General features: G+C 34.8%; 3 protein-coding genes across 6 annotated transcripts in view; 1 reads left to right on the forward strand and 2 right to left on the reverse strand.

Moving 5' to 3' along the window:
- Positions 1–3,703: 3,703 nt before the first annotated feature.
- Positions 3,704–5,282, reverse strand: Asf1 (histone chaperone asf1). Its single transcript, XM_072890133.1, has 3 exons — positions 4,677–5,282; positions 4,242–4,357; positions 3,704–4,143 (listed from the first exon to the last, which is right to left on the reverse strand). Exons 1-3 carry the CDS (start codon positions 4,783–4,785, stop codon positions 3,769–3,771), a joined length of 600 nt encoding a protein of 199 aa, XP_072746234.1. The 5' UTR covers positions 4,786–5,282; the 3' UTR covers positions 3,704–3,768.
- Positions 5,283–6,888: 1,606 nt separating this feature from the next.
- Bsg (immunoglobulin domain-containing protein Bsg) lies at positions 6,889–20,391 on the forward strand. The gene is made up of 5 exons (XM_072890071.1): positions 6,889–7,758; positions 16,124–16,387; positions 17,784–18,029; positions 18,223–18,670; positions 19,173–20,391. The coding sequence occupies exons 1-5, from the start codon at positions 7,683–7,685 to the stop codon at positions 19,216–19,218; spliced, it is 1,080 nt and encodes a 359-aa protein (XP_072746172.1). The 5' UTR covers positions 6,889–7,682; the 3' UTR covers positions 19,219–20,391.
- A 267-nt stretch (positions 20,392–20,658) lies between these two features.
- Positions 20,659–27,143, reverse strand: part of Nahoda (DOMON-like domain-containing protein nahoda) — a 34,608-nt gene continuing 28,123 nt past the window's right edge. For 2 of the 4 annotated variants that reach the window (XM_072889986.1, XM_072889961.1), the window contains 8 exons: positions 25,849–26,292; positions 24,940–25,082; positions 24,749–24,826; positions 24,137–24,479; positions 23,576–23,780; positions 23,298–23,485; positions 22,816–22,982; positions 20,659–21,826 (listed from right to left, as the gene is read on the reverse strand). In XM_072889986.1, the coding sequence (XP_072746087.1) occupies positions 21,389–21,826; positions 22,816–22,982; positions 23,298–23,485; positions 23,576–23,780; positions 24,137–24,479; positions 24,749–24,826; positions 24,940–25,082; positions 25,849–26,292 (2,006 nt within the window). In that variant the 3' untranslated portion in view covers positions 20,659–21,388. The other 2 variants (XM_072889968.1, XM_072889978.1) reach the window with 2 other exon arrangements.

Below are 27,143 nucleotides of genomic sequence, written 5' to 3' on the forward strand. Positions count from 1 at the left end.
CTGCAGATTTTCAAGTTGCAAACAAAACTATAATTAACGTCGCAAAATAATATTATTTTTATTGCTAAATGAGATATAATGATGATTATTATAATATTTACAATTCAAAACAATCTAATTTTTAAAAAAAGTTGCATTTTAGATATGTATACATCATCAAGAAAATAGTTATAAAATTTACATACTTATACTTGATAAAAAATAGAAAATCGTATAGAGTACTATATAAAAGAAAGTCACTGTTCAGAAATTTTTAAGTCCAGGAAGAATTTCTTTAAAACTGCTTTTCTTAGAGAATTCTTTTGAATGTATTGTATACAAGTTTAGTACACATTATGTATACGTATGAAAAGTATTTTACACCGATAAAAGAAAAAGGAATAGACAAAAGAGACTAAACAATACAACAATACAAAGGATTCATTTTGAGATATATATATATATATATATATATATATATATATATATATATATATATAAATCTTTATTTCTTCAGCATCTGCCTAAAAGGGACTTGCGGTTGGTGTTTGCAAGATATGTTATCCTTTCATCCACCCGTACATATTTATACAAATTTCACCCTTATTCCTATAGTTTAATTATAACATATCGGCCTTTTGTTTAATAATAATCAACATATAAACATACCTAGCCCTATACAACTTTGAGTTACATAGAACATTATTCTAACTTCTATAATAATAATATTGCACCTTTACCTTTCATTATTATCCTTTTCTTATCTTATTATATTTCTTATCTTATAAACAGCTATTAAATCACAATCAATTATATTTCTTTTCTTTCTTTTTTCTCTTCTTTCTATAACCTCTTTAAAAGTCTTTCGTTTCCTCTCATACAATTCATCATTTCATATATTAGTTAATATTTCCTATTCATTATTACCTAAGTCCCTAAAATCAATCTCTAATTATACCATACATTAATATTCCATATTATTCCATATTAATCCAATTTTACCAAAATTTCCATTCTTCCTCATATTCTGTCTCTTCTTCCTTTTCTTCCTCATCTTCCTCCTTCCTTTTATTTTCATTATTTTTATTATTCTTTTCTACCTCTGTGTTTATCTTTGATTCGCCTGATAGATAAAATACCTTCTCTATTCCTCTTTGTCTGTATTATTTCCCTTTATAATTATCTTATTCTCTTCTTTCTATTCAGGTTCCTTTTTCAGGCTTCTTAATTCATCTTCTTCTTTCTCTCTATTCTCTTTCCTTTTCCTTCTTCGTACCTTTACTTTTTCTCCATTTGCAGTAAATCCTCTTGATTTCATCTCTTTTCCTCTTCATACATACATACTGTCCCATGTATTTGTATCTCGACTCTTTCTTCCTTATCTTCCTTTTTATACATCATAGATAATTTTTTAACCTATTCCTTAAACTTCTCTCATTTATTGTCTATCGATTATCATTATCTTTTCACTTTCTGTTTTCCATTCTATTTCTTCTGTGTTATTATATATTTCCTTCCATTTCGAGTTATACTTATATATACATGCAATAAAGTTTTGTATTTCACGCAACACTATTGTCAATTCAATTAATATAATTTTTTTTCACTTGTCAATATTATAAAGCGAATGTTACACACTCACCATTTATTTTTTTACATCGTATATTATTTAATAAATTGCAATTAAATAAAATTATCTAATTAATCGATGATGAAGCTTTTAAACAGAGAGTCTGTACAAACGTGCGTATGTGTGTATGTTAATATATATATATATATATATATATATATATATATATATATATACAGGGTTGGGAAGTAACGCGTTACTTGTAACGTCGTTATACCGTTACTTTTTTCGGTAACTGTAACGGTATAATGGCGTTACAAATTTTGTTTGTAACGGAAAAAGTAAATTCGTTACATTTTTCAATAATGAATAACGAAATTAACAGTTACTTTTATCTTTACTTTTACTTTCCAGACAGAACGTCTTTAAAAGATGCTTAAAAAACAACTTAAAGACGTCTTATTGTTTTTTAAAAATCTTTAAAATGATATAATATCTAATTATTATAGATAATCTTTTGGCCTTTCTGTGTTGTCTGAGATTTTTTTCAAATATACTTGAACATACTTGAATATACTTGAATATACTTATTGAATATATTATACATTTTTCGAATATAATTTTCAAATAAAGAAACATAAATATTTTTCGTTTTATTACTTTTTGAGTAACAGTAACGGTAACGAGTTACTTTTATAAAGTAGAATTATATATATATATATATATATATATATTAATAATTATATGTACATATATATATATATATATATATATATATATATATATATAATTTTTAAGATTTTTTTAACGATTTACTGAATAGAAACAGCTACCTATGATGTTATACGTTAAAGCTACGTTAAAGGTAACTGTCTCTATACGAGTGTATGTGGAATTAAATTCTTCTCATAGAATTAAAATTAAAAAAAAAATCTAATCATTGCACACACATATACATTTGTTGCAATTTTGTTAACGGTTTCAATTTTAAATATACTTTGCTACAATTAAATGAAATAATTCTATGTAAAAGATGTATGAATTGGTACATACATACTCCATATTCTTTTAAAGTAAAAATTGAATGGTAAAAGTTTTACAACAAATATATAAGTGACTATAAATGATATTACATCTGTGCGACAAAATGTCGTCGCCAATGGCGCATGCGCATTGGAGATAGCGTGGAATGTATATTTACATGTGACACACGCGCATATATACACACTCTCTATTTACAAGCTTCATAATCGGTTAGATAACTTTACTTAATTGCAATTTATTAAATAATATATGATATAAAAAAATAAATGGTGAGCGTATAACATTCGCTTTATAATACTGACGAATGAAAAAAAATTATATTAATTATATTAATCAAATTGACAATAGTATTGCGTCAAATACAAAACTTTGTTGCATGTAAAATGAAATATAATTGTGGATTAAATAAAACAAGGATTTTCAGTAAGAAAAAAATAGTAAAGAAGTATACATCTTATTTCTTCAAGTAAAAAACATAATATGTATTTTTTTTATCTTAGTATATATATGTATATACACTAAAAAATGGAAATTGCCTTATAATCTACATGTAACGTGTGACGTTATAATAAGCAATAATTATATAATACTTAAAGTACTCAACATATGTTTTAGCTTCAAGCTTTAAAGTATAGGCTATCGAAACACAGTAATTTTAAAACAATATTGCATTACAGAGCATTGTCGAATATTCTGTTGCATTACAGTAAAATAAATGGCAATTAATTACCTATTACTTTTAATTTGTTTGTAGATAGTATTTGATACAATTATTGTTTATAATTAATTGTACATTTTTTTTGCAGAAATTGTATTTTATTCCATTTTAAAAAGATGATTGTAATCCAGTACTATTATTTGATTGATAGAAGCATGATGATACTAACTATTCCACAAACAATTAATTCGCTCTTTTGTTCAGGTTTAAGGTTATCACATTACCAACACGTAGTATTTTTTTCGCAATATACAAACTTGTTGTTCATCAAATTTCATCGAAGGGACACATCGATAATCTTATGAAAGGTTATTTTGCGCGATTTTGTATTATCTAAATATATGTACGAAGTGTGTACTTCCATCTTTTTTTTTTTTCCAGGTACTACTTTATCGTTTAAATTACTGTATTAATGCTAGTTCACCCATTCTTATTCTTATCAGCAGCAAATCGTTTTTCACATCACTTCCATCCCACCATTCTGTGTATTTTCTGTAAAGCCTAATGTGGACGTGGGTGCATCTTGCGATGTATCTTCTAACGCTGGCGTTTCCATACCCTCGGGAAGATTATTCGCCGTTCCAGTTGGACAATCGTCCCAGTTGATTTTAAATCTAGTGACGCGTGGTTTGTCGCCTAATATATTCCTTTGAACTTTATCAAATTGTGGTTGTGCAGGTGGATTCTCTCGAAGTTCCGGATCCGTATACTCATTATTTATAAAGTAACCCACTCGAACAAATTCGTGACCTCTGTATGAACAAGTCAGCAATACAACAGTTACGCCTAAAGCATCGTTGACTGGGATTCTACTGACGTCTGGTGGATCAGCCTAAAAGTACGATGCAATAATAGTTAGAAAATATTAAAATCATCAAGTTGTACAAGTTACGGTACAAAGCATTTATAATAAAATTTATGACACTTTACCTGAAATACAAACATGTGTCTTCCCTCTGGAATTGGACCGACGTAAATAGTATCTAAAACTTGATCAAATTCCTCCGACTCTGCACTGCCTACATATATCATTTTCCATTCCAAATCTGAAATACAAATCAACATTATATATTGTTCTCGCTGTGCCAAGAACTAAAAACCAAATACATTGTATACAAATTTGGTCAGTTAAAGCTTCTATCACATTTGATCATATTTATCGAGTTCTCCAGCAATAAGTTATCATTTTCACAATTGACCAATATATTATACGACAGTCGCGAACAACGTTGTGTTCTTGGAAAAAAAAATTGTCTATGACATCACTGTCGTAAAATTAACCTAAAGATGGATGCGCGCGTTTGAAAGTCGCGTGTTTATTCGGCAGAGGCAAACGTCATTGCGTGTCCACCGTGAAACTCGCACCTTCTTTTAACTCCTCGATGCACTCGAACGTGACCTCGAACTGGAACGGGTTGAGAAACGGCGAGGGATTATCGAGAACGGCGACATTCGCCAGTTGAACCTTGGCCATGGTGTGTCCAACGAATCCTCGACAAGTTTTTATCAGCAACTAATTCGGTTTCGACGAAAATTCCGGAGGACGATCCTGACGTACCAGCTCGATGACGCAGGACGTAAACGTATACGATATACGCACGTTCGACCTTAACTATTCACGCTGCCGCATTCAGGTGTTGACGAATAAACAATTCCATCGTAGCAGTAGCACGCAGAGTAGGTTTGGCGGCAAACAGTGAACCGTGGGAACCGCTTCCGGTGAAGATGCGCGATTGCTAAAAAAAAAAAAAGTGACCGTCCTCGCTGAAACGCGACAGCCTCTGGGAAACGAGATCAAGATTATACGGCGAAAAACTCGCCCTCGAGAATTTATAGAGCGACGACAGGCGGGTGGTTACATTTTCGCATCGTCATATCGCGAAATATCGCTGGCGTTTGTTTACCATCGCTCACGTTCGAGGGCTCTTTGAAACGAGGTTCGCGCCCTTTAACAACGCTCCGAGATGAATTCATCTCGTCTATAGAGCTTCGAAGGTGAGTTTGCGACACGAAGGGCAACGCGTTTATTTTATATTTTGATGAAATTGTCTCGAGCCAAGATCTGACAAGTGTTTGACTTCGAAGCAAAATTCGCTCGCGACACGCGTCATGCGTCGCGATTGCCAATGAAAAATGCGAACGCGAGAAATTTTGCGACCCTAGAAATTTTCTATCCAACAGCCAATCGATGGCCAACTTCATCAGGATGTATCTAGAGAACCTATAATAATAGCGCGACGACTTTTGATTGGTCCGCCATTTTTCATTAACTCTCGCTTATATTTAAATTCTGCTAATTGCATTATTTTTAAATAACTTTATTTTGAATAACATCATTAAAGATTATACTTTTTAAATATATTAAGAAATAGTTTTTCTATATTAGGAGTGTCTAAAGAATATTAAAAGAATGTTAAGTTTATATTAATTGTAATTAACATTTAATAAATTCTGGATTAACATCCAATTGTCACATTGTCGATACATTAGAAGAAATAATATTCGATTATTCTTCTCTCTCGTTTAACTGCAATTGGTTAATTTCTCACGGTTCACAACGCTTCGATGTACGACCAACGATGTATAACCGGCCTTACATATAGGGAAGATTCAATATCACACGATTAACTATTTGAACTATTAACGATCAAATATTTGACTTTAAAAATTCTTTATTTGATCGCCAATTACATGACATTATCTATCTGTGTTTTTGTATAGAGAAGATATCTCTTTCTTTCTTGTGTTATTCTCTGGCCATAGTGCGTGTTCCTTCTTATTAGTTGAAATAAAATGTAGAAAAACATGAAATAGAACCAATAGAAAATTTTATGGAAAGCATAATAATTTTAAAATAGTAAAATAAGAAAGTACTTTGAAAACGGAAGGACAAACAATAAGAGCCAAACGCACAACGATCCGCATCAAGCTCTAAAGCCTCGTCTACAATAGCCGTAGAACGTAAGGTCGCAACAAATTGACTACAATAAAGGTGCCTTTTCATGTTGACGCTCGACGCTTATTTTTGTCGTCAAAACAGATCACGTGATCAAAATTGACGAATTGGTATTTTTATTTTTGGTCACGTGATTTGACACTGAAAATGAGCGTCGAGCGTCAGCATGAAAAGGCACCTTAAGTGTGTAAATCGTAAACCGTAAGAAATTAACTAATGATATTCGATATTCTTCTCTAAGATCAACTGTGATTGGTTAATTTCTTGCGGCCTACAACTTACTATTGGCAAATTGACCAATCATGGTTGATTATTTTTGAAACAATCAACCATGATTGGTCAATTTGTCTACGACTTACGACTCATTGTAGAACCGGCCTTAGGCTGGTTCCACAATAGCTGTCGTAAGTCGGATGTCGTAAGAGTTGACCAATCGTATTCGAGTATTCTTTTCTAAAGTCAACTGTGATTGGTCATTATAGAACCGGTCTAAGCTGCGTTCATACGTCATGTGCCGTCGTGTTTTTCCAAAACTAATCGAATAATCAGATTCCATCTTCTAGGGACTCTAAGATTTGGTAAGATTCGTTCTCGTCGAGAAAGAAATGAACGAATAGCCCGCGACCCGCGACAGAGCGAGACGAACGTTTGACGTCCGACGTTCGCGCGGAACGTTCTCCCAGCAGAAGATAACGGCCGCCATTTTTCTTCTGACATTGCCATTGTAGCTGATCTCGCGGTGCTATTTGTCGCGGGAATTCGTATTGTCTCTCTTCTCTTCTCTTCTCTTCTCTTCTCTTCTCTTTCTCCATCTGTCTCGCTCCAAGTTGAACCAACGACGACGTCGATAACGAGGAGGAGGGAACGACGACGGGACGGGGACGACGAGGAGGAGGACAACGACGACGACGACGACGACGGTGGTGGCGGTGGTGGTGTTGATACCCGGACGGTCTTTGTGTGTAGTTCGCATTAAGAGATAAGAATCGAGTGCGGAGATAACGATAAGACATCAGTGATAGATCGTGTCTGCTCTCTCATCGTCGGTGACGGTGGGGGAGAGTGAAAAGGAGAACCAACGGCGGTGTGACGGGTGTCGGGTATTCTCGTGCGAACCGCGAACGTCACTCGCAACACGGAGTGAAAAGGAAATTTGTTCACGGTTGACGGATCGCTGACAAGAGAGGACGACGAGGACGACAAGGACTTGGATATCGACATCGGCATCGGCATCGTTTTCGAAAACGGTCCACCATCTAGGGACATCTCGGCGAACGTCCGCCTATTCGTGAAAGGACGGCTCCCCTTTCGCTTCGCGGAACGACGAGGTGGATCATCGACGTGGTGTTCGTCGTTGATATCGTATTGTCGTACGGTCACGCGCCACCGCGTACATCGGCAGCAGCGCCACCAGGATGGAGAGGCGAGCCGTTTTTGTGCTGCTGGGGCTGCTATATTTAGCGACGGGTACCCTCGTCATGGTCCAGGCAGGTGAGTCCCACTGGCAACTGGCACTCCTTTCGGTCGCTCGACGGCCAACATTCACGACGTTCGTTTATTTGTCCTGCCGGCCGACGACTCTTTCTCGCGATTCCCTAATTTCCATAAACTCAAACAAATATTTTGATATCCGCTAACGCGGATGGATTTCTAGATGTCTCAATTAAAATTGTCACGTATAGCAGCAACATTCTAGCAATGCCTCTAGAAAATTTAGATCCCATTGCCAAATATTATAATCACAAATATAATTGTCCTTGACAATAGGCCTTAAAGGCATCACGGAAAAATTTTCTGTCTAAATTACACTAATAGTACAGATATAAATTCTATCTCTGTCATTTGAATCGATCAAGTGCAAAATATATGCAGTATCACAGTATTTCCTAATAATTTATCTGTTTCAGTTAATTTTTCACACTTGGAAAATTTTTGTTCAAGTTGCAAGGTCATTTTTTTTTAGTGTACCTTATTTTTTTTCTCCGACAAGGTAAACCGATCGTACCTGCGATGAGATATTCATAATATTTTTACACGATACCGTCATTTACATAAAGCGATATGCTGATTAACATTTACGATGATTGATAGTAATATGAATCATCGTAGGAGCGATAAAATTACAAAAATTCGCTGACCGTTCGTTTAAAAGATTTCAATACGTCTCAACATCGCGCAATAGTTAGTTTCATCATCAACAATATAACATTTGCTTAGATAATTTATTTATTATATCGATATAATTCACGATATCTAACTCGACAAAATTATTACGCGATGATAATGGAGTAAACTGCCAACCGGTGACGATACTTTTGATCATGATCGATTAGACAGCCAATCACTTTTTCGCGTAGCATAGCTAATGATGAATTTGACAGTATGCATAAAAGCTGAAAGCTCGAAAAGTATACCTAAAGTTCTCCTAAATTGTATATTCCGAGGCGACGTTTGATTAATTTACCCAACACTTATCGATGTCTGACTAACAATGAGCCTAGCTCGCATAACAATTAGATTTAATTAATAGGTTAACGATTCATTGTCCTCGCAAATTACGATCGTAATACGTACAGAGAAATATATACTTAATCATGTTCAACGATATTGGTGCTTAAAATGAAAATTATTTTCACCAACCTCAAATCTTAAACATTATCTACCATTTTGTATTTGATTTTTTAAAGTTTTTCGTTACAGCAAAATTATCTCCCACCTTTTAAGATCGATTATTTTTATCGAAAATCATCGCGAGAGAGAAAATGAAATTTTACGCTACATATGTTTTGGGATAAACACAGCTATTTCAAATTGATTGTTATTTTCCAATATTTAAGCTTCTTCGGATGTTATACAAGAAGTACGAACAGTCCCATTCAGTGTTAAACGTACGCGATGATAGAATATCGGGCTTTCAACTCTAGATACGAAAATGGAACATCTCTCGAGTCGCGTTTCTATTGAGTGTGTGAGTTACAGTTTCTGGAGAACTAAAGTTTACGCGTGAAATAATATTATGCAAGTGACGTATCGTTGAATACATTTCAATACAGTCGTATCGACATGTCTATCGTATCGTGCAGTTTTTATCCAAAGTTTTATCCGATTAGATTGCCTATAATCTGATAACAATAATTGCACGATTTCCATAGTTCAACAGTTTAATCGTGAAATAATTAAAGCAAAGAAAAATTTATTTGTCGGTGATACACGTTACGTGTCATTATTTTTCGAAATTACAATTTTATTCATTCGAGCGTTCGATTTGTTATACAAATATTATTGGCAATAATTGAAAAGAAATCAAACAATACGCGATAGACAAAATACAGACATGTATAAATCAACGATTGTCTCGTGTAACGGGTGTCTTTTGTCGACGTGAGAATATCAATACAGTTTTATCGCATAATGATATATTAAACTAATATATGCGCAGTGTAAACCATGTGTTTGCTTTTTCAATGTAATTTTATCAAATCGTGAGTTGGAGATTTCGTGCTGCTTCGTGTTTACTAATATATATATATAACAGATTTCATCGATATGTTCTTTTCGCGGACACTGTTAATATTTACAACGCTACCGACACCCCTATCAAAGCGATACATATTCATAGTCGAGAGAAGAAATAAAAGAAACTTTTCACACATTGAAACTGAAAGTTTTACTCTCGTCAGACTCATTTCTGTAACACGTGTTGCGTGGTCGCATTAACACACAATCACGCATTAAAAATACATTTGAAGATAAATGATATATATAATTTTTTGTAGAACACGTGCTGTTCAAAGAGACGTTTATCTCTCGCATAAATAACGGAAGTCTCTTGCTCTCCAGAAAACTTGTTACAGAAAATATTTTCGCGAAGAAGACGAAGTAATTTTTTTTTTCAAATTTGACAGCTCTAATAACTATCCTTTGATATATAATATTCCCCGGAGATTTCTTAGTACGTTTACAAATTGTGATTCAACGACAGGCAACCGGAAAGAAAGAGTGTCCGGAAGTGAATTTATCTCGACGATTATTAATATAATCTGCGGTTTGTCGAGTATCTCGCGGCTAACATCGCTTTCTAGGTCATTTAATGAGACTTATCGACACTGTCGGGACGTGTTCTAAAAAAGTTTAGTCGATAATGCTGCAACTGTGTGCATCCTCGCGAGATAGTGATAGAGAGAGAAAGAGAGAGAGAGAGAGAGAGAGAGAGAGAGAGAGGGAGGGGGGGAGAGGAATGGGGGAATCCACGTACATGCTTCTCTTTAACTTTAACGGAAACTTTGTCATAATTCATTAAAAAGTAACCAAATTTATAATCAATAAAATATATATAACGAAGATATTCCATGACAAATAATAAGTGTAAATACATATATTATTCTCGTGTTTCGTACGTATCTATTTTCGCGATATCTCTAACATATAGTCGTTAACTCTACGTCATTCCTCTGAACATTAATATATCATTAGTTACAAATGACTTTTTGATTTACTAACGAGATATCGTTAGTTGTGATATCATTTTTCTGAACATTACACTCAAAAAGATGATCTTGCAACTTCAACAAGAATTTTCTAGGTGTAAAAAATTCACTGAAACAGATAAATTATTAGCAAATACTGTGAAACTGCGTATATTTTGCACTTAATCAATTTAGATATCTGAATGATAGAGACAGAATTTATATCCGTACTATTAATTTAGACAGAAAATTTTTCTGTGATGCCTATCTTTAAGGCCTATTGTCAAGGACAATTATATTTGTGATTTCTAGAGGTATTGCTAGCATATTGTTGCTACAAATTCTATACGTGACAAACAATATTCTAACAGATACAAAAAGTAGCGATAAATTTTAATTGAGACATCTAGAAATCTATCTAAATTAGCAAAATATTTTTTAATAAAGTAGTTAGTTATAAGCGATTTTGTAGCTGAACAGTTGTCGGCATACAAAATTTAACATTATATATATATATATATATACATTTAATTCATTAATATTTAATTTCATTAATCATATTCATTTTCTAAAAACTTTGAAAGTTCTGTTGAGCGCCTCGTGTTTTCTCTTCGCGATGTTTCGTAATAAAGTGTTTAAATGTCACGCGACAAACTTATCTCGTATAAAAGATCATTTTTCGTCGAGCATACGATAATTTAGAGCAGGAAAAACGTATATTAGTCCTTTAGTTTTTTATATCGTATATATTTATTGAAGATATATATTAATTATATAACGGAAAGAAAAATAAAATTTTTTTTTTTTAATTGAACGATAATAGGATCTTCTTTGAGATTCTATATTGGAAAACTATTATATCGGATCTTTTTTAAGCCTACGGTGAGGCTAATGCTTTTTATCGTTAATAACAATCGATGCGGCAATAACTGGGTGTCATCCCGACAAGTTACCTTCTCAACGACGGACTCGCAAGAGGCGTCAACTGTTGTCAACGTCGAGCATCTCTACTGCGTGCAAGTGTCATCGGTATCCGATTCCGCGTGCATGCGCGTAAAATATCGCGTCACAATGCAAATCCCGCAACTTTGCTATCGGATCGCTATTAAAATCGCGCTCGACGTCGGCAATGATGACGACGATGACGACGACGACGACCGAGTCGAGGACGACGAACTATTCGCGCCGCGGCAACTTTTGTTGCGCAACGATTGACCCTATTTTCCGTCCAGCCAGAAAACTCGACTCGCAAATGGCAACCCATATCTGGTATCTATCCTCAACAAGGGGATCGTAATATAGATTTTAATATAGACTCGATATATATGATGGGCGAGGAGACAGACTACACTGACGAGGACGAGAGAGAGAACGAGAGGGAGAGGAAAAGGCTGCCTGCGTTTGTGCCAGACTCGTGTGCGAGAATGCTAAAAACTTGACTCCGAATAGCTGCGGGGACTGCCTATTTTTATTACATCTATAAGCCGAGCAACACACGGCGATCATAATATTCCGAATTGAATCGGCGCCGTCTCGCCGGAAAACGCGGCTCTCGTGGCCTCTCCGTTAGACATCACATTGATTGTTTAGTTGTCAAGGTCGAGCCACAAATCCGCTACAATCTGTAATGTACGTAAGTTTTTTCGAAAGATCACGAAAGATTGGCCACCTGCGTGGATGGTATTGAGATATTTGAGATTTTTTTTAATAAACTTTCAGAATCGCTTGACTTTTAAACATTAATATTCATTTGTAATCTTTAATATATCATTACAAATTTTTTAGATTTGCATAAAGAGAATATGAATTTGTTTTCGTAATATCGCTCTTCTACTCAGTCGTATGCGATATCTCTAGCCATCACATTCGGCTGGTCAAGAAACGTCTCTATTCTTAAACAGCAGATGAGAACGCTTACGTCTCATCCTGCAAGGATGCATCTATTTTTACGTTTCCTAACGTACGCGAAGTGTCATGGTCTTTCTGACATGTTTGAAACATAGAGACGGCTACATTTTAGATCTTGAAACGAGAAGACCCGAGTCTAGGAATACACTTTGAAAGTGTGTCGCATCTTGTTGTGATTAACGCGCTGAGAAATGCACACATTATATGTATATCGCAAATGAGTTATTTAGCAATTAGTGATATTTATATTTTCCGAAAAAGATTAGCTTTTGATTGTATTTTTTTTTTTTTTTTTTTTTTTTTTTTTTGGGGGGGGGGGGGGAAATATTTTTCTGTCTATACAGAGTGTCCGGTAATAATCGTCCGACCTTTCATGGGCAGATAGAGTAAGTCAAATCGAATAGAAAAGCGTTTTTAATTAATATTTTAATAATTATTGCGCAAATTGCAAAATGATAGAGGACTTTCATGTTCAGTTGGACCTGCTCTATCTGCCCTAGAGAGGTGGGGCGGTAATTACCGGACACCCTGTATAATGATAAAGAAACGTACGATAAAACAAAGCATCCACCATAAAACACGATAAGTCTTTTTAATTAGAAACTTACAGAAAGGATGGTTTCTCTTTCTCATACTACATTGTATTGTAAACTGTGTAATGATACAGTCACGAGTTGGAAATGTAAATCGTGATTACGCTCGAATGGTATGTCCTTCAATTGTAAGATTCGATTCGTTTCAGATGTCACATGTAAAATCCAATTCGTCCAATTCTAGAGACGTCATATGCTAATTTTCGGCGCTTTCTCTATATCGATCCAAAAACGACAAGCTGCACTCTTATCGAGAATTCTTTCGCTGGAAGAGCGCCGAAAACGATTAAGAATCCGCTATATCCCCGTTTCGTCTGTGACGTGAGCTTTATGTGGATTTTCAGCTGCGTGGAGCCGTCGTGAAAGCGTGGTCTTAAAATAACATTCGTAGTTTATTGATTTTCCCTGAGTTACCGTGCCCCGCTGATTCGCATTTGACGCTGTGTCAGTCTACCGGACAATTCTTCTCTCTCTTTGTCGTTAGATTGGATTGGATTTTGCCAGGAACGTCGAGGACGTCGAGCAAAAAATTTTCGATATTACGTCATCATCAGTACCGGCCAGAATAATTTCACAATAACGGGAATTAAATTTTATAATTAAATCTAATTTTATTAATTCAATTTACAAAAGATGTATTAATTTAATTGTCATTATGATACGATGGGAACAATCGAGTAACAATTGTTATACGAGATATTTATTTTTACAATCTTTCTTTGTGTCCATTAAATAATTCTTTCCATGATATTTAATTATTATTTTAGTACTTGAAAGTAGAAAGAGCGGCTTCTTTCGTACTCTAATCGACCGTTCTTTCCTCAGTCGACGTTGATAACATTTTATTTTGATCATTCAACTAAATCGTACAACGATTTAAACAATGAATGGCCCTCTGACTCACTATTTTCACTGACTTCACATACTTTGATTTTGTCGTGAAACCTTTATACACTCTCACACATTATACATGCGCGTGTACGTCATCATGTTGGGATAATTCCGCCGATTCGTCATCAACGCATAGCTCAGTGCTGAGAGAGGAAAACTTTATGCAAACTGTTCGTGTCCAACAGATGTGTTCGATTTATATATATTCTTGTAAGATTATATAATATTGTGTAAAAATAGTATTCGAGATATACATTAATTATTCTATCTTTTATCCTGATAACAAGAATAAAACAGATTAGCCAAGTATTACAAAAGTAATTAATTTTTATAATAAGAATTAATGAAACAAATTTAATTAAAGTTGATCTCTTCCGCAGATATAACAATGTTGCTCGGTACAGAATTTCTTTAAAATCCCAGAGCTCTTTCGTGCGGATATAAAGCTACGAGCGTATGTGCTAGCAAAGGCAATCAGCTAAATTATCACTAATTGTTTCCCACGAGAAAAAATGCCGGCTTATTGTTCCACGAATACTTGACAATCAACTGAGTGCACGCGGCCGATTCAGTTGTATGGTATAGTCACATGACACTAATCAGTGACGTAAGAACAAGAAAACTTCTTATCGAGTACTTTGCTGACGTAAATATGCGTAAACATACGCTCCCTGATTATAATCGATATTCATATCTTTTTCATGTCAAATAAGGACGAATATATATTTTTTTCTATCAAGTCCTTCTATCAACTTCTTTCTTGAATTTAGTTATCTATCGATCGTATAACGTGAATCTTGAAATTTTGACAAAATTATACAATTAAATTTAAAAATAAATTAGTTAATTTCACTTGGGAACTAAAATACATAGAGAGTAAATTAATTATCTTAATTAAAATATTTTTACTGTTAATTAAGAAGATGCGTCGAGAAAGCATACACTCAAAAAATATTTTGCTAATATAGATAGCATTTCTAGATGTCTCAATTAACATTTATCGCTACTTTTTGTATCTGTTAGAATATTGTTTGTCACGTATAAAATTTATAGCAACAATATTCTAGCAATACTTCTAGAAAATTTAGATCCCAATGCCAAATATTAATCATAAATATAATTGTCCTTGACAATAGGCCTTAAAGATAAGCATCGCAGAATAATGTTTTGTCTAAATTACACTAATAATACAGATATAAATTCTGTCGTTGTCATTTAAATTGATCAAGTGCAAAAAATATACGAAGTATCATAGTATTTGCTAATAATTTATCTGTTTCAGTGAATTTTTTACACCTAGAAAATTTTTATTAAAGTAGCAAGATCATTTTTTTGAGTGTATAATAAATATTATTTTGAATAGATCCGTGAAGTAACAAAGCTTGTTAAAACAATGCATTTATTTATTCATGGTAAGGATCTGTATGCCAATTCTTTAAGTGTCTTTTTATCTTATCCTACCTCTTTCACCTACGTGAAATAAATATTTTCGAGGGTCGTCGTATCCAAGGTTGGTCATGTTTATGCAGATACTGGTTTGCCCTGCGTGACTGCTTTACAATCTACTACTAAAATAACGGTTGATTTTCCTCGAAAAAGTGATTTCTCTGTTATAAACATGAAAGACGTAAACATGTCAACGTAAAACTGTAATAATTATTTAACAAGGAGGATTATTTACAATATTAAGAATTTCAAATTTATTAATTAATAATTCTCCTTATTTTCCTTACTGCATATTGTCTTTAACGTGATAATTTTGGAAAACTACCATCATTTATAATCTAAGTCATGCCTTTTTTATAACATATAATTTTATCATAAAGTTATGAAATTTTCTTGTAAAAAGAAAAAAAAAATTATCAAATTGATTTGAGTGATGAATCAGCTTAATTAAATTAAGAACGAAGAGACGGCAACCTTCATCACAATTTGTCCTATCTTTCGCATTGATAGCACATTAAGCTAATCTTTTTTTTTTCTTTTTCTTGATAAAAGTGACGTATTCGGGGCCGCCGGTTATTCACGAGGGACAAAGTTGGGAGATCGAGTGTAACGACTTGAAGAACGATGAGCCCATTAGATGGACCAGGAACGGCCAAACATTGGAACCTGAGTTGTCCAGTGGTCAGTTGGTCGTCTTCTCAAAGGCTGGCACTGGCACTAGCAAACTCTCGGCGACCCAAGCGACAGAGAGTCACGACGGAGATTACAAATGTACATCCGACAGTGCGGAGTCTTTCCATCTCTCGATATATTTCGGTTCGTAATTTATTACATCGATAAATTTATTCTTAATCTTACTTTAGAAATCCTACAAGAATCCCTAAAAAAATTTCCGATAATTTTTTTTATTTTTCTGCGTCATCCTGTTTATATTCACGTTCTCCTTCTTTCTTCCGACGCGAGATTTAGTATACATTTATAATAGTTTCCATTTAAAACAATTAACATATATTTAGTCGTTCCAGGAATGTAGTCTACGATCGTATTATTTTATTTTATTAGAATTACAGATTCCTTTGGCTAATAAATATAGCTAAATATTGATTATATCGATTAAATTAATAAGTTCAAGTATTTACAGCTTTACATTGCCTATATCTAAAAACTTGTCTCTATATTTCTGATAACGTTTGATAACCTGATATTTTCTGTCATCGCTATCTCGAGCAAATTCTCGATTATTGCATTATTGTATCGAAATCATTTTAATTATTTCCTTCTTTTGATATGAAAATATATTCGACTAGAATATTATTAATAATATTTATATTGTGTTTCATTAAAAGTAGTATTAATTATTATCTATATGCGAGAGTCATATAGTTTTTTGAAATTTCTTTGAAATGCTATTTTTATTTTATATGTAGTATTAATATATATTTCTCTCGTTATTATAATATTTAAATTGTCTTTGCATATCTTGCATACATCATCTATTAATAATCGGTGATTCCTCTTTTATGAATAGATATTTCATGATATGATTCTTTTATAATTAATAGTTATCTTTATATATTAATCATATGTTTCTGATCGTATAAAATATAATCAATATGTTATATTTTTATATGTTTTACTCTTATTATAAATACCAATAATTTCAATTTTGATAACCGAAGTGTACGATGAACATTTTTGTATTTGGAAAAAAATCGAAAAAAGTATATATGTTTTTGTTTTAAATGTAACGATGACATGATAGCGTTCAGACAATTCTTATAGTAAATGAAAGTGAATGAATTTTTTCTATAAAAATTTTCTTCAAAGAATGTATACGAATGTTTGCGTTTCTTCAGTTGTGTGTGTACCATGTATTTCTTAGCTATTATTACAGTATATTTAGGACATTCTAAATATAACTGTAATAGTAGTAGTTGTTACCGTCACTCACCTGCATTATAATATTTGAATAATTTAGGATAAAGTTATAAATAGATTTTTTTATATCGTAATAATCGTAAAATAGATTTTTTATTTTTTTATATTTTTAACTTTTTTTTTTAATTTATTAAATCTTTAAGTAAAACACGAAAACAAAATGCAAACGTATGTATATCTTTTGGATGATTCGTTCGAAATTATAAGTTGCACGTAATGTTATATTTAATGCAGCAACATCGAAAAACAATATCTGTCTTTCTGTTTGACGCAGATATAAAGATTAGAGTACTTACGCCCAAGGACGTACCTTTGGTGCTCGAATGCGCAAACAAGAGTGATAAAGTGCAATGGCAAAAGGAGAAGACACCGTTGAGCATGGCGCTGGCTGGCAACGAGGACATCGTCAAGATTGACAACGAGACCGGCAGCTTGGAGATTTTAAAGGACAAGAAGGAAGTTTATGGAAATTATACTTGTAAAGTGGGCGCAAACTCCACGATCGAATACAGAGTCGTACGTGAGTACTCTGCAACACGATATTTTACATCAAAGGTCTATTAAAAAATAATTAAAGAATCTTACATAAAACCATTGCGTATAGTATTGTATCATAAAAATATCCGTTATAAAGAAAAATAGGAAAAAAATTTTGTGCAAAGATATTATGCTAAAGAGGTTTTCATTTCTTATTTGGCTTTTTAAAATTTCAGCGAGGCCGATAGCACATCTGGCTGAATCTACCAGCGTGGTGGAGGGCGAAAAGTTGCACTTGGTATGCGCCGGAAAAGATCCGAGTCCCGGCGTAAAAATATCCTGGACTTTCGGAGATCAAAATTATACACGTAGTAAGGGTCGCGTGAAGATTGCCAAGGATACGGAGAGCGGTATCTACGGCGCTGTTCTAATTGTCGATAACATCGAGATGAGCGACCGCGGTAACGTTATCTGTAGAATGTCTTATAACTGGTCCGATCCTATTGCGGAACACTCGTCGGAAGCTGAGACACTCCTCAGAGTCAAGGATAAGCTCGCCGCACTCTGGCCCTTCCTAGGAATTTGCGTAGAAGTTGTTGTTTTGTGTGCCATCATTTTGGTCTATGAAAAGAAGCGGAACAAGGCCGAACTCGAAGAGTCTGATACCGATCAGAGCCCTGATACGTAAGTATGTTTTATATACTCTTTTCTCTATTTCTATTTATCTAATCTATATATTTGCTTCTTTTAATTGAATCTATTTTGGAAGAGTACTTTTTAAAATTTTTTTTCATAGACATAATGTCTTAGAACCCCTGTCCCTCGATGAACCTTTGGAATGTTATATTCCATTACACGGACCTCTTTCCAACGACCTTCCAATCTCATCTTCAACATCAAAATCCACCAAGAACGTTCACCTCGAACCTACCTCGGATAAGTTTTGGAAATATCGTACTCTAAAATCTGTTCTGGCTTGGCTAAATTATCTGTCCCGACTGTTTACAAAAACAAAAATACAGATGAGGATTATTTATCCTATTTCGTTCTATTCCTATTTTGGTTCTTTTTTTATAATTATAAACGCAGCATTTTCGAATGTGACTGTAAATTATATTAACAGAAACTTTCTATAAATTCTTATATTTAACTATTTATCTAATATTTTGTTTCATTAAATTTGTAGTAAACCGACGCCCAACAAGGAATCCGATGTCAGGCAGAGGAAGTGAAACAACAAATAGGCGAATGAAAGCGATGCGATAGAAATGGAACGAAGGGCTGTCATGTGTCACAGAGTGTTATAAAGAAAATTCGTAAAGGTAACGAGACTTGAATAAGAGAGATATAACAATATGTCACAAATGTGGAATAAACACTGAAAAATGGACTACAACAAGCTCGAGTGGGCCATTCATAGTGTACGCCTGCGTGAAAGCAGGTTTCGTGCAGCAAACGCGTGCATAGCAGGATCACACAAGTTACTAACAAATTAAATTAAGCCTTATTACGGTGTTCACTCCATTTATCAGATGTTCGCCTGTTCGTATTCTTTAACTACACCGCTTTGACCGATGGAGACAAAAATGTGTTGACACGAATTGTATATGTATAAGTGCCGATAATGATGACAGGAGTGAGTGCTAAGGAATGAAGGGTGAAAGAGAGAGAAAGAGAGAGAGAGGAAAATAGAGAGAAAGAGAAAGAGAGAAAGAGAAATACGATGCATGTATGAATGAAAAGTTAAAAAGAAAAGAGATCGCGACAAAAAGAAGTTTCGAAAAATAAGCATGCTCGCCGAACGAGAGTATATATAATTTTCCACAAAACGCTTTGAAGTGCGAACTTCTGATAAACACCAATAGTTTCGCGCATTCGTCATATTCTGTGCGATATTTGCGTTCGCACGTTCGTCGAGCATGCATTAGAAGTATTAGATTTGCGTAGAAGTCATTTCTCAAACTTCGCACGTGTGACAGAGAAGAAAATCAATAATATAAACTTTATGGTAGGGCCGAAATATGTGCTCGATACTAGTTACGTAATATAATAGGAACGCGGGCAGTGCGTGCCACAATTGGCTTCCGGATATATGTTCGCGTACTTTCAAAGGTACAAAAAGAAGAAGAAAGAAAGAGAGGGAGAGAAAGAGAGATAGATAGATAGATAGAGAGAGAGAGAGAGAGAGAAAAAGAGAGCGAGAGAGAGAGAGCCTATCTTTGGCGTCGCCTTACATTATGATATATTCCATCGCGTTAGGGAAGATATCCTGGAAGTCTGGCTGCACGCGACGCCGTTGTTAACGACATTAATGTAATTAATACTGTAATATTATTGCCATCGTTACTACTGCTGCTACAACTATCGTTATTATGATTATTACAAGTATTATATCGTTAATTTTATCACTATTGTAATAATTTATAATCCGTACCAACACGATTCTCTATATCGACAGTGTCATCATTGTCACAGGCATTACAACTTTTATCCATAACAACTAAACAATTCATTTCAATTATCGCAGATGTACTGCGTACGTTTATTTCCATCGTTATAGCGTGTGTATCGTCGCTTCCTTTATGACATTCTTGTTCTTTGTATAGATATAGATATATAATTGAAGATTAAGTAATGGTAATTTATCAAAGAAACAGGACGCATCAACTCTATTTAGAAATGTACAAATATTTTATTGTTTAAACGTCCATGTTTGCTCTTTTTAAGTAGATGCATTTATTGAGCGTACATTGATACCATTGCGCGTAAGTCATCGGATACATGTATCCATTGAATTATTATTTTAGGTACATGATTTTCTGGGTCTTCGATTTTATAAGTTTCAGAATAGTTGGATCTTTTTAATTTAGGATCCATGGATCTCTGTACACGCTCTATATAACCTTAGAGCGCCATATTTTCTTGATATTAAATTTTAAGATTGTTGGATTGCTCTTGAATCTTCAGATACTTACTGCTAAGATTCATATTCGAATCTAGGGATCCTTGGAGTGTCAGATTCTCGACTACGGGGGCTTACGTAACTATACATTTTCCACCACAAAAGCACAAAAGTTTGACGAGAGTTTATGCACTCTGTACAGGATTGTAAGGCGCGTGCCCTATGGATATAACTTTCTTTGGTCGTAAAGCGCCACTTCTATGCTTCCGTTCGGGGACTTCCCTCTCCAGCATTTCATCAAGCTGATTCAAGCGGATCTTGGGAGAGGAAAGTCGCGGGGAAAAGAAAAGAAAAAAATAGAGATAATAGCACCGCGCGAAGGTTGCGAGTCTTTTTCTCCACGTCCTCTGTCACTAATTCAGATATGTATATATATACAAGTCGCTTCGGTGAGACGGTTAAATCGTTCTATCGCGTGATTCGCGGTCTAAAATTCTTCATTACTTGGGCATCTGGCTGCCATAATCTACGTAAACGCGCACGACCTCGCCACTGTACTTTCGCTGACTTGGCATAAAATAGAAGTCCGGTTGATTCGCCTGGGCACCTGTCGAATTGTGCATGCTCCTAGCACGTCCGTAATGATCCCTGCGATCTTGCGTGTAGTACCCGTGTTGAACAGGCGCCGAGTGTCTGGCACCAGGTGCGCGAGGCAGGCTATAGGTAGCTCTGGGTCCGACCATTCTAGTTGGTCCCTCGATGGTATCGGTACCATTTATCATAGTCATACCGTTATTAGTCATCATCTCTCTGGGTCTTGGCAAGCTGGAAACCGGTGGTGGCGGCGCCTTCTCCTCCGTCTCGAATGCCTCGAATGCAAAGTTTGTATTCGCGCCGGAAGCATAGTCCTTCCAGGCATTGCTGGCGATCAAGCGTTCCTATATAAAAAAAAAAATGGCAAATCCAGTGCTTGTCAACGATTACGTAACAATAATTTTACTTATGCAAATTAATTTAATCGTCCCATATTAGTGAAAAACATAAACTTAGTAAAGCTTTATGGGAAGGTGTGAGACATGCGATAAACATAAAAGTAAAACCAAATTAGTAAGAAAAGCTTTGATTAACAAGCGAAAAAGAATGTGTGGGAAGAGTGTAATTTTGCGCACCGGTTATACTCGATGGAGTTTTACCAGCTGGGATTAGCTCGATGCATTTCGGATTGGGCGTGTTGGTGATGATGTCGAAGTTGATGATGATGGTGATGGTGATGGTGATTGTTGTTGTTGTTGTTGTTGTTGTTGTGATGGTAGTGATGATGATCGCCGTTTTGTTGTCGATGGTACCGTGTGACGTTCGTGCGATGAATCGGGTTGGGCGCGTTGGAAGAAGCCAGAGGCAGCGAGTACACCCTCTTTTTTGGTCGCAAGGAGTGCGGGTCATGCAACACAAGCGAAGCAAAAGATGTTTGGGTTCATTAGGGGATGAGAGTGTATGTAGTTTGTAGGCTACAGGGATATTCTAAGAAAAGAGGTATACACAAACAGTAAATCAAACCAGTTCCAAAACAGAAAAAACAAATCAATTCACATATCACTCGTGACTTCATGATTTGTGTTCAGTGTTGTTGAGTTATTCCAATTACTAATTACGACGTTAGTTATTAAATTATTAGATATGGAAAAGTTATAGCAAATACGAGAGTTCAATCGAATATTTTGCTTAAAAATTATTTTTCCTTTAGGAGTAGAATTTTCTGTTAGCATTATTAGCACATGTTTCTTGGAACACATTAGATATCAGATAAAATCGTTAGAGGGACAACAGAACACAACACACTGGGAAAAAGGACCTGGGAATGCGAGAAAAGTAAAGAAAGAAAACAAAAATATGCGAGGAAGAAAGATTTAACACACACAGGACATACCTTAGTTGCTCGTCTCTTCGAGCTTCTATAGAGGGTGCAACTAGCCTGCAGCAACGCAAGAGCCAACAACGCTGCTACACAACCAACGACAATATAGAGCTTCGTCGCGCCGAGAAATAGATCTGAAGATGATCGATCGTTTTCATCTTCCGTCTCAATATCGTTCACTGGAAGCAAATATGTCACATTCTATCATTTTGTTGACTCTTGATACATCAAAGAAGAATATTTTAAATAATTCAAAAGTCCTCCCTCTCTCTTTCTTTTATATTTTATTTTATATTATTAATATTTAAAAAATGGCATTACTGGGCCTGCTTTAATTTAATTATGTGATTTAAAAAATTTTAAAATTATCATTGTATGACATGTGTTGTTAAAAAGAAACAAAGGCTAATTTCAACTTGAAATAGAAAAATGTTTCGGTTTACGAAGAAGACTGGAGGAAATACTTCACAATCAGTATGATTGTAGAAATTTACCTCGGGGTGCTCTGATTATTAAGTACTGCGGATCGACGCTGAGTGCTCCGACTTTGCCAGTCACCAATGCTTCGCGTAACGCTTTTTCTGCCTCTATTCCGGTATCTGCAGCTTTCAAAGATCTGCCCTTAACTTCATTCTTATCGAGGATCAGATTCATGCGGGCGATCACCCCCTGTTCGTTGTCTCTGAAAGAAGAAGATAAAATAATAAAACACATTCAAACATTGTGCACATTGCTACTTTTCGGTTTCTTGAGGTAGTGAGATTTATCTTACTTTCGTAACTCGTCGAGTCGGACTTGATAATAGCCCGGCAAGTTCTCGAAGACTGGTCCAAAGCTGTCCGATATCCTGTTTGAGATCACTTCGAAGTCGGGACTGTCGGGTGTGGGAGTTACAAATCCATCACCCAGATTAACGAGCTTGACTTCGATATCGTAATGCAATCTCGGTGGTGCGGGCGTTGTTTGGTCTTCAATGGCTAGGTGGATAATTAAACCATATTTTTAATATAAGATATACTTTAGAAGAAATTAACACTTTAGAATATTTTAGTTAAGAATTCAGTTAATAAACAATATAAAAGTTTTGATGTAATTACAAAAAAATATTTTTAACAAAAAATAATTGCTTACCAATTAATTAAAAAACAATTAAATAATCATGATAATTTTAACAATGATATACAATTAAATAGAAACAGGATGCAATTAATTAATAATATGTCAAATGATACAATTGCGTAATCGCTAATGTCGCTTTAAAAATTATATTAATAATCACATTAACCATTTCAATAAGACATAAAAATACAGTGAATTTTTAGTCAATATTTACTTTCCAAACCGCAGGACTTGATGCATATTCTATCTGACGAAACGACCGGTTTCGCGTCGTGTTTCCGAATCTTCTTATTGATCGGATTGAATATGCCACCTTTTACCGGGAACATCATGTATAAGCAATGATCGTCCGTGAACGAAAGATCCCTACTGTCTTTCGTAACACGTTTTCTCGAGAATTTCAGAGTAGTTACACCGTTCTCGATGCGACCGCTGATGTTATAGACGTCCTGCGACGGATCTAGCAACGGTGCGTTGTAACCACTGATCCAAGTATCCATCAAGAAAGCCCGACCGTTCATCTTGTCGACCCAACCAAGCACGGCATCGGTTTGCGACTAAAGAGTATAAAACAAAAAATATAAGGAAAATAAATCTTTACAATATTATTTTTAAATTTTGCCAAGTTTTATGGAATTCTTTTTATGCGACACGCTTCCTTTTTTTTTTTTTTTTTTTAAATTCTGAACCGATCAGGTTAAATGTAATAATTACACTTTCTCAATGATTAATTTTTATAATTAATTTATAATTTACAATCAACTTAGATATCAGTGTGATTTATCGAGCAAAACGCTTGAAAAATTACGACACAAATTCTTCTTACCATGCTGTCGTCGTCAGAAAATCCAACTCCGGTCCATGAATTGGTATTCGTCGTGGAAATTACGAATGTTATCAGATCCTAGGGAGAAGAATTTCCATGATATTGATTTCGTCAGAGAGGAACCGGGGCTTTGTCCGCTTCCGCGCATGAAAGCGAAAACGTCAGAGAAAAAAAAATATGAGATAAATTACCTTTTTACCCTTGTATGTCCATTCTATAGCATATTCGCAAGTACCATTCTCTGATGAACAATTTCTCGGATAACGCCACTGGCCACCGCATCGACCGTCTTCTAATGTTACACCGCCGGCGAATTCCGGTTTTTTAGTTTCGTCTGAAACGTCCGAGTTACGCGCGAAATAATCAACGTGTTTATTATAAAAAAATAAAAAACTAGAAATTAATAGAGTTTATAGGGCAAACTAGAATATGATGGCCATACGGAAAAGATGGCCATAGGCTGTAATTTTTACAATAATCGCTACATAGCGCGCTTTTTTAGTCATTATCAAAGATAATCGATATTTACAATAGTTTACCTGCAAAGTTTTTCATTTGTTCCAAAAACTGTTCTAACGTCGAATAAATTACAGTTAAGCTATCGTAATCGACGTTAGATATATTATAAAGATATGTAAATTGTTTTACATGACCTATAATTTTTATTTTCGTTTTCACTATTTTTTTATAAATATTATGGCCATCTTTTCCTTAAAAGTTGGGTAAGATGGCCAATGCTTATGTTGTACTATTTTGATGATATGAAATTTCTATTAAATCTTTTCCTTTGAATTTCAATAATATTACGTAATTTAAGCTTCACTATTAAAAAATAACAAGAATAAAAGTAGGTTTTTTGGATTTTAAAAAACTATGGCCATCTTACCGGAGTTTAGCCTAAAAATAATTTATAATAATATAATTATAATTTATTATAAAAATAATAAATAGTTTAATTTTAAAATATTAAAAAATGAAAAGAATTTTATCGAAAGATGTCAAATATTTGCTGGCGATTTTAATGAAACGTCAAATTGTGCTTTATTATATAGCCTGACGATTTGCGAATAACGTGGCTAGAAGTTGACCAGAAGCCTCACCGAAGAAATTCATCGTCACCGCGCCTCTCTGCATTCTATGGCCGTGATATTTAAGCTCGTCGGCCTTGTAGAAGTCTTTGACGTTGGCCTTGGCCTTTTCGATACCGCTAGCCGGATGATGCACGTACTTGCCCGGCTCTTGACCTTTCGCCCAAATCACTTGCATATTGCCGTCGCGAATCTCATGATCGGTCGGCTCCGTAGCGGCCAATTTCCTGCGGAAGAGCATCGTCGTGACGCCGTCGCGCTCGTAACCGAATGCGGCTGTCAGACTGTCCCTTCCGCCCCAATATTCATCCTTGCGGGGTGTCGACCGATCCCTCGTGTAATAATCGCCGATCCTATAATTTGTCCCTCGCGCCATGCCGATTATAATGTCCGTGCAGTCCATCGGGTTGAAGTCGTGCTTGGGTGTATACTTGTGTCCTGGTGCCGGTAACGATGCTTTTGAAGAACGCGAACATGTAAATTTAGTTAATGCAAAGCCGAATATACGAAATATTCATCGTGTTTACACGTCTGTGATGAAATTGAATAATGAATTGAGAGAAGTGTGTCCGATAGATTCTATTTATCATCCGAATTTTTCATTCTAAATCATACAAGAGTACAAGAAGATTTAGATCCTATTGATATTTAAAAATTGTTTAAAATAATAATCATATACATTCGCAAATAGATTTTTTTCAATAACTCCTTCTCTATTTTTCCTAATTCAAATATTTTACTTTAATATTCTTTAGCTTCTTTTTTATTTTTTTTTTATCGATGCAGGATTAATTATTCATCTGAATGAGATGAGTCGATGTTATGATAATGCGAGTTTAAATAATGATCCTACGGTGTCGGTGAAAAATCGTGACGGATGGAAATCGAGACACGTGCAAATTGTCGTGTCGAAGTAAATGCATGCTACAATCCGTAGATTATCGGCATATTTACAGGAGAAAAAAAAATAAAATTCCGAGTAAGTAGAGACGGGAAGGGAAGAAGAGGAGACATATGAAGCATAAAAGCATTATCGATATTATCTACAAAGTCTTATCTTTATACCGCTAAGTTAAGAACGCGATTGGCAAATTAATTAACGGAAATTTTATGCAGTGTCAGCGCAGTTGCGTTAACATTTTGCAATCAGTGCCGTTGCATCCGGTAGAAACGACACAGATGTCGCACGCACGACATAGATTGTTCTCTAACTTCTTATCAACACGCTAATTACACTTTCTCAGCAAATATTTACCATTACGGACCTCTCGTTCCAGTTGTACAAAGTTTTCTTTTATGTTTGTCAT

Source organism: Anoplolepis gracilipes, chromosome 1 (genome assembly GCF_047496725.1).
Source record: "Anoplolepis gracilipes chromosome 1, ASM4749672v1, whole genome shotgun sequence".
In the NCBI taxonomy this organism is placed as follows: Eukaryota; Metazoa; Arthropoda; class Insecta; order Hymenoptera; family Formicidae; genus Anoplolepis; species Anoplolepis gracilipes.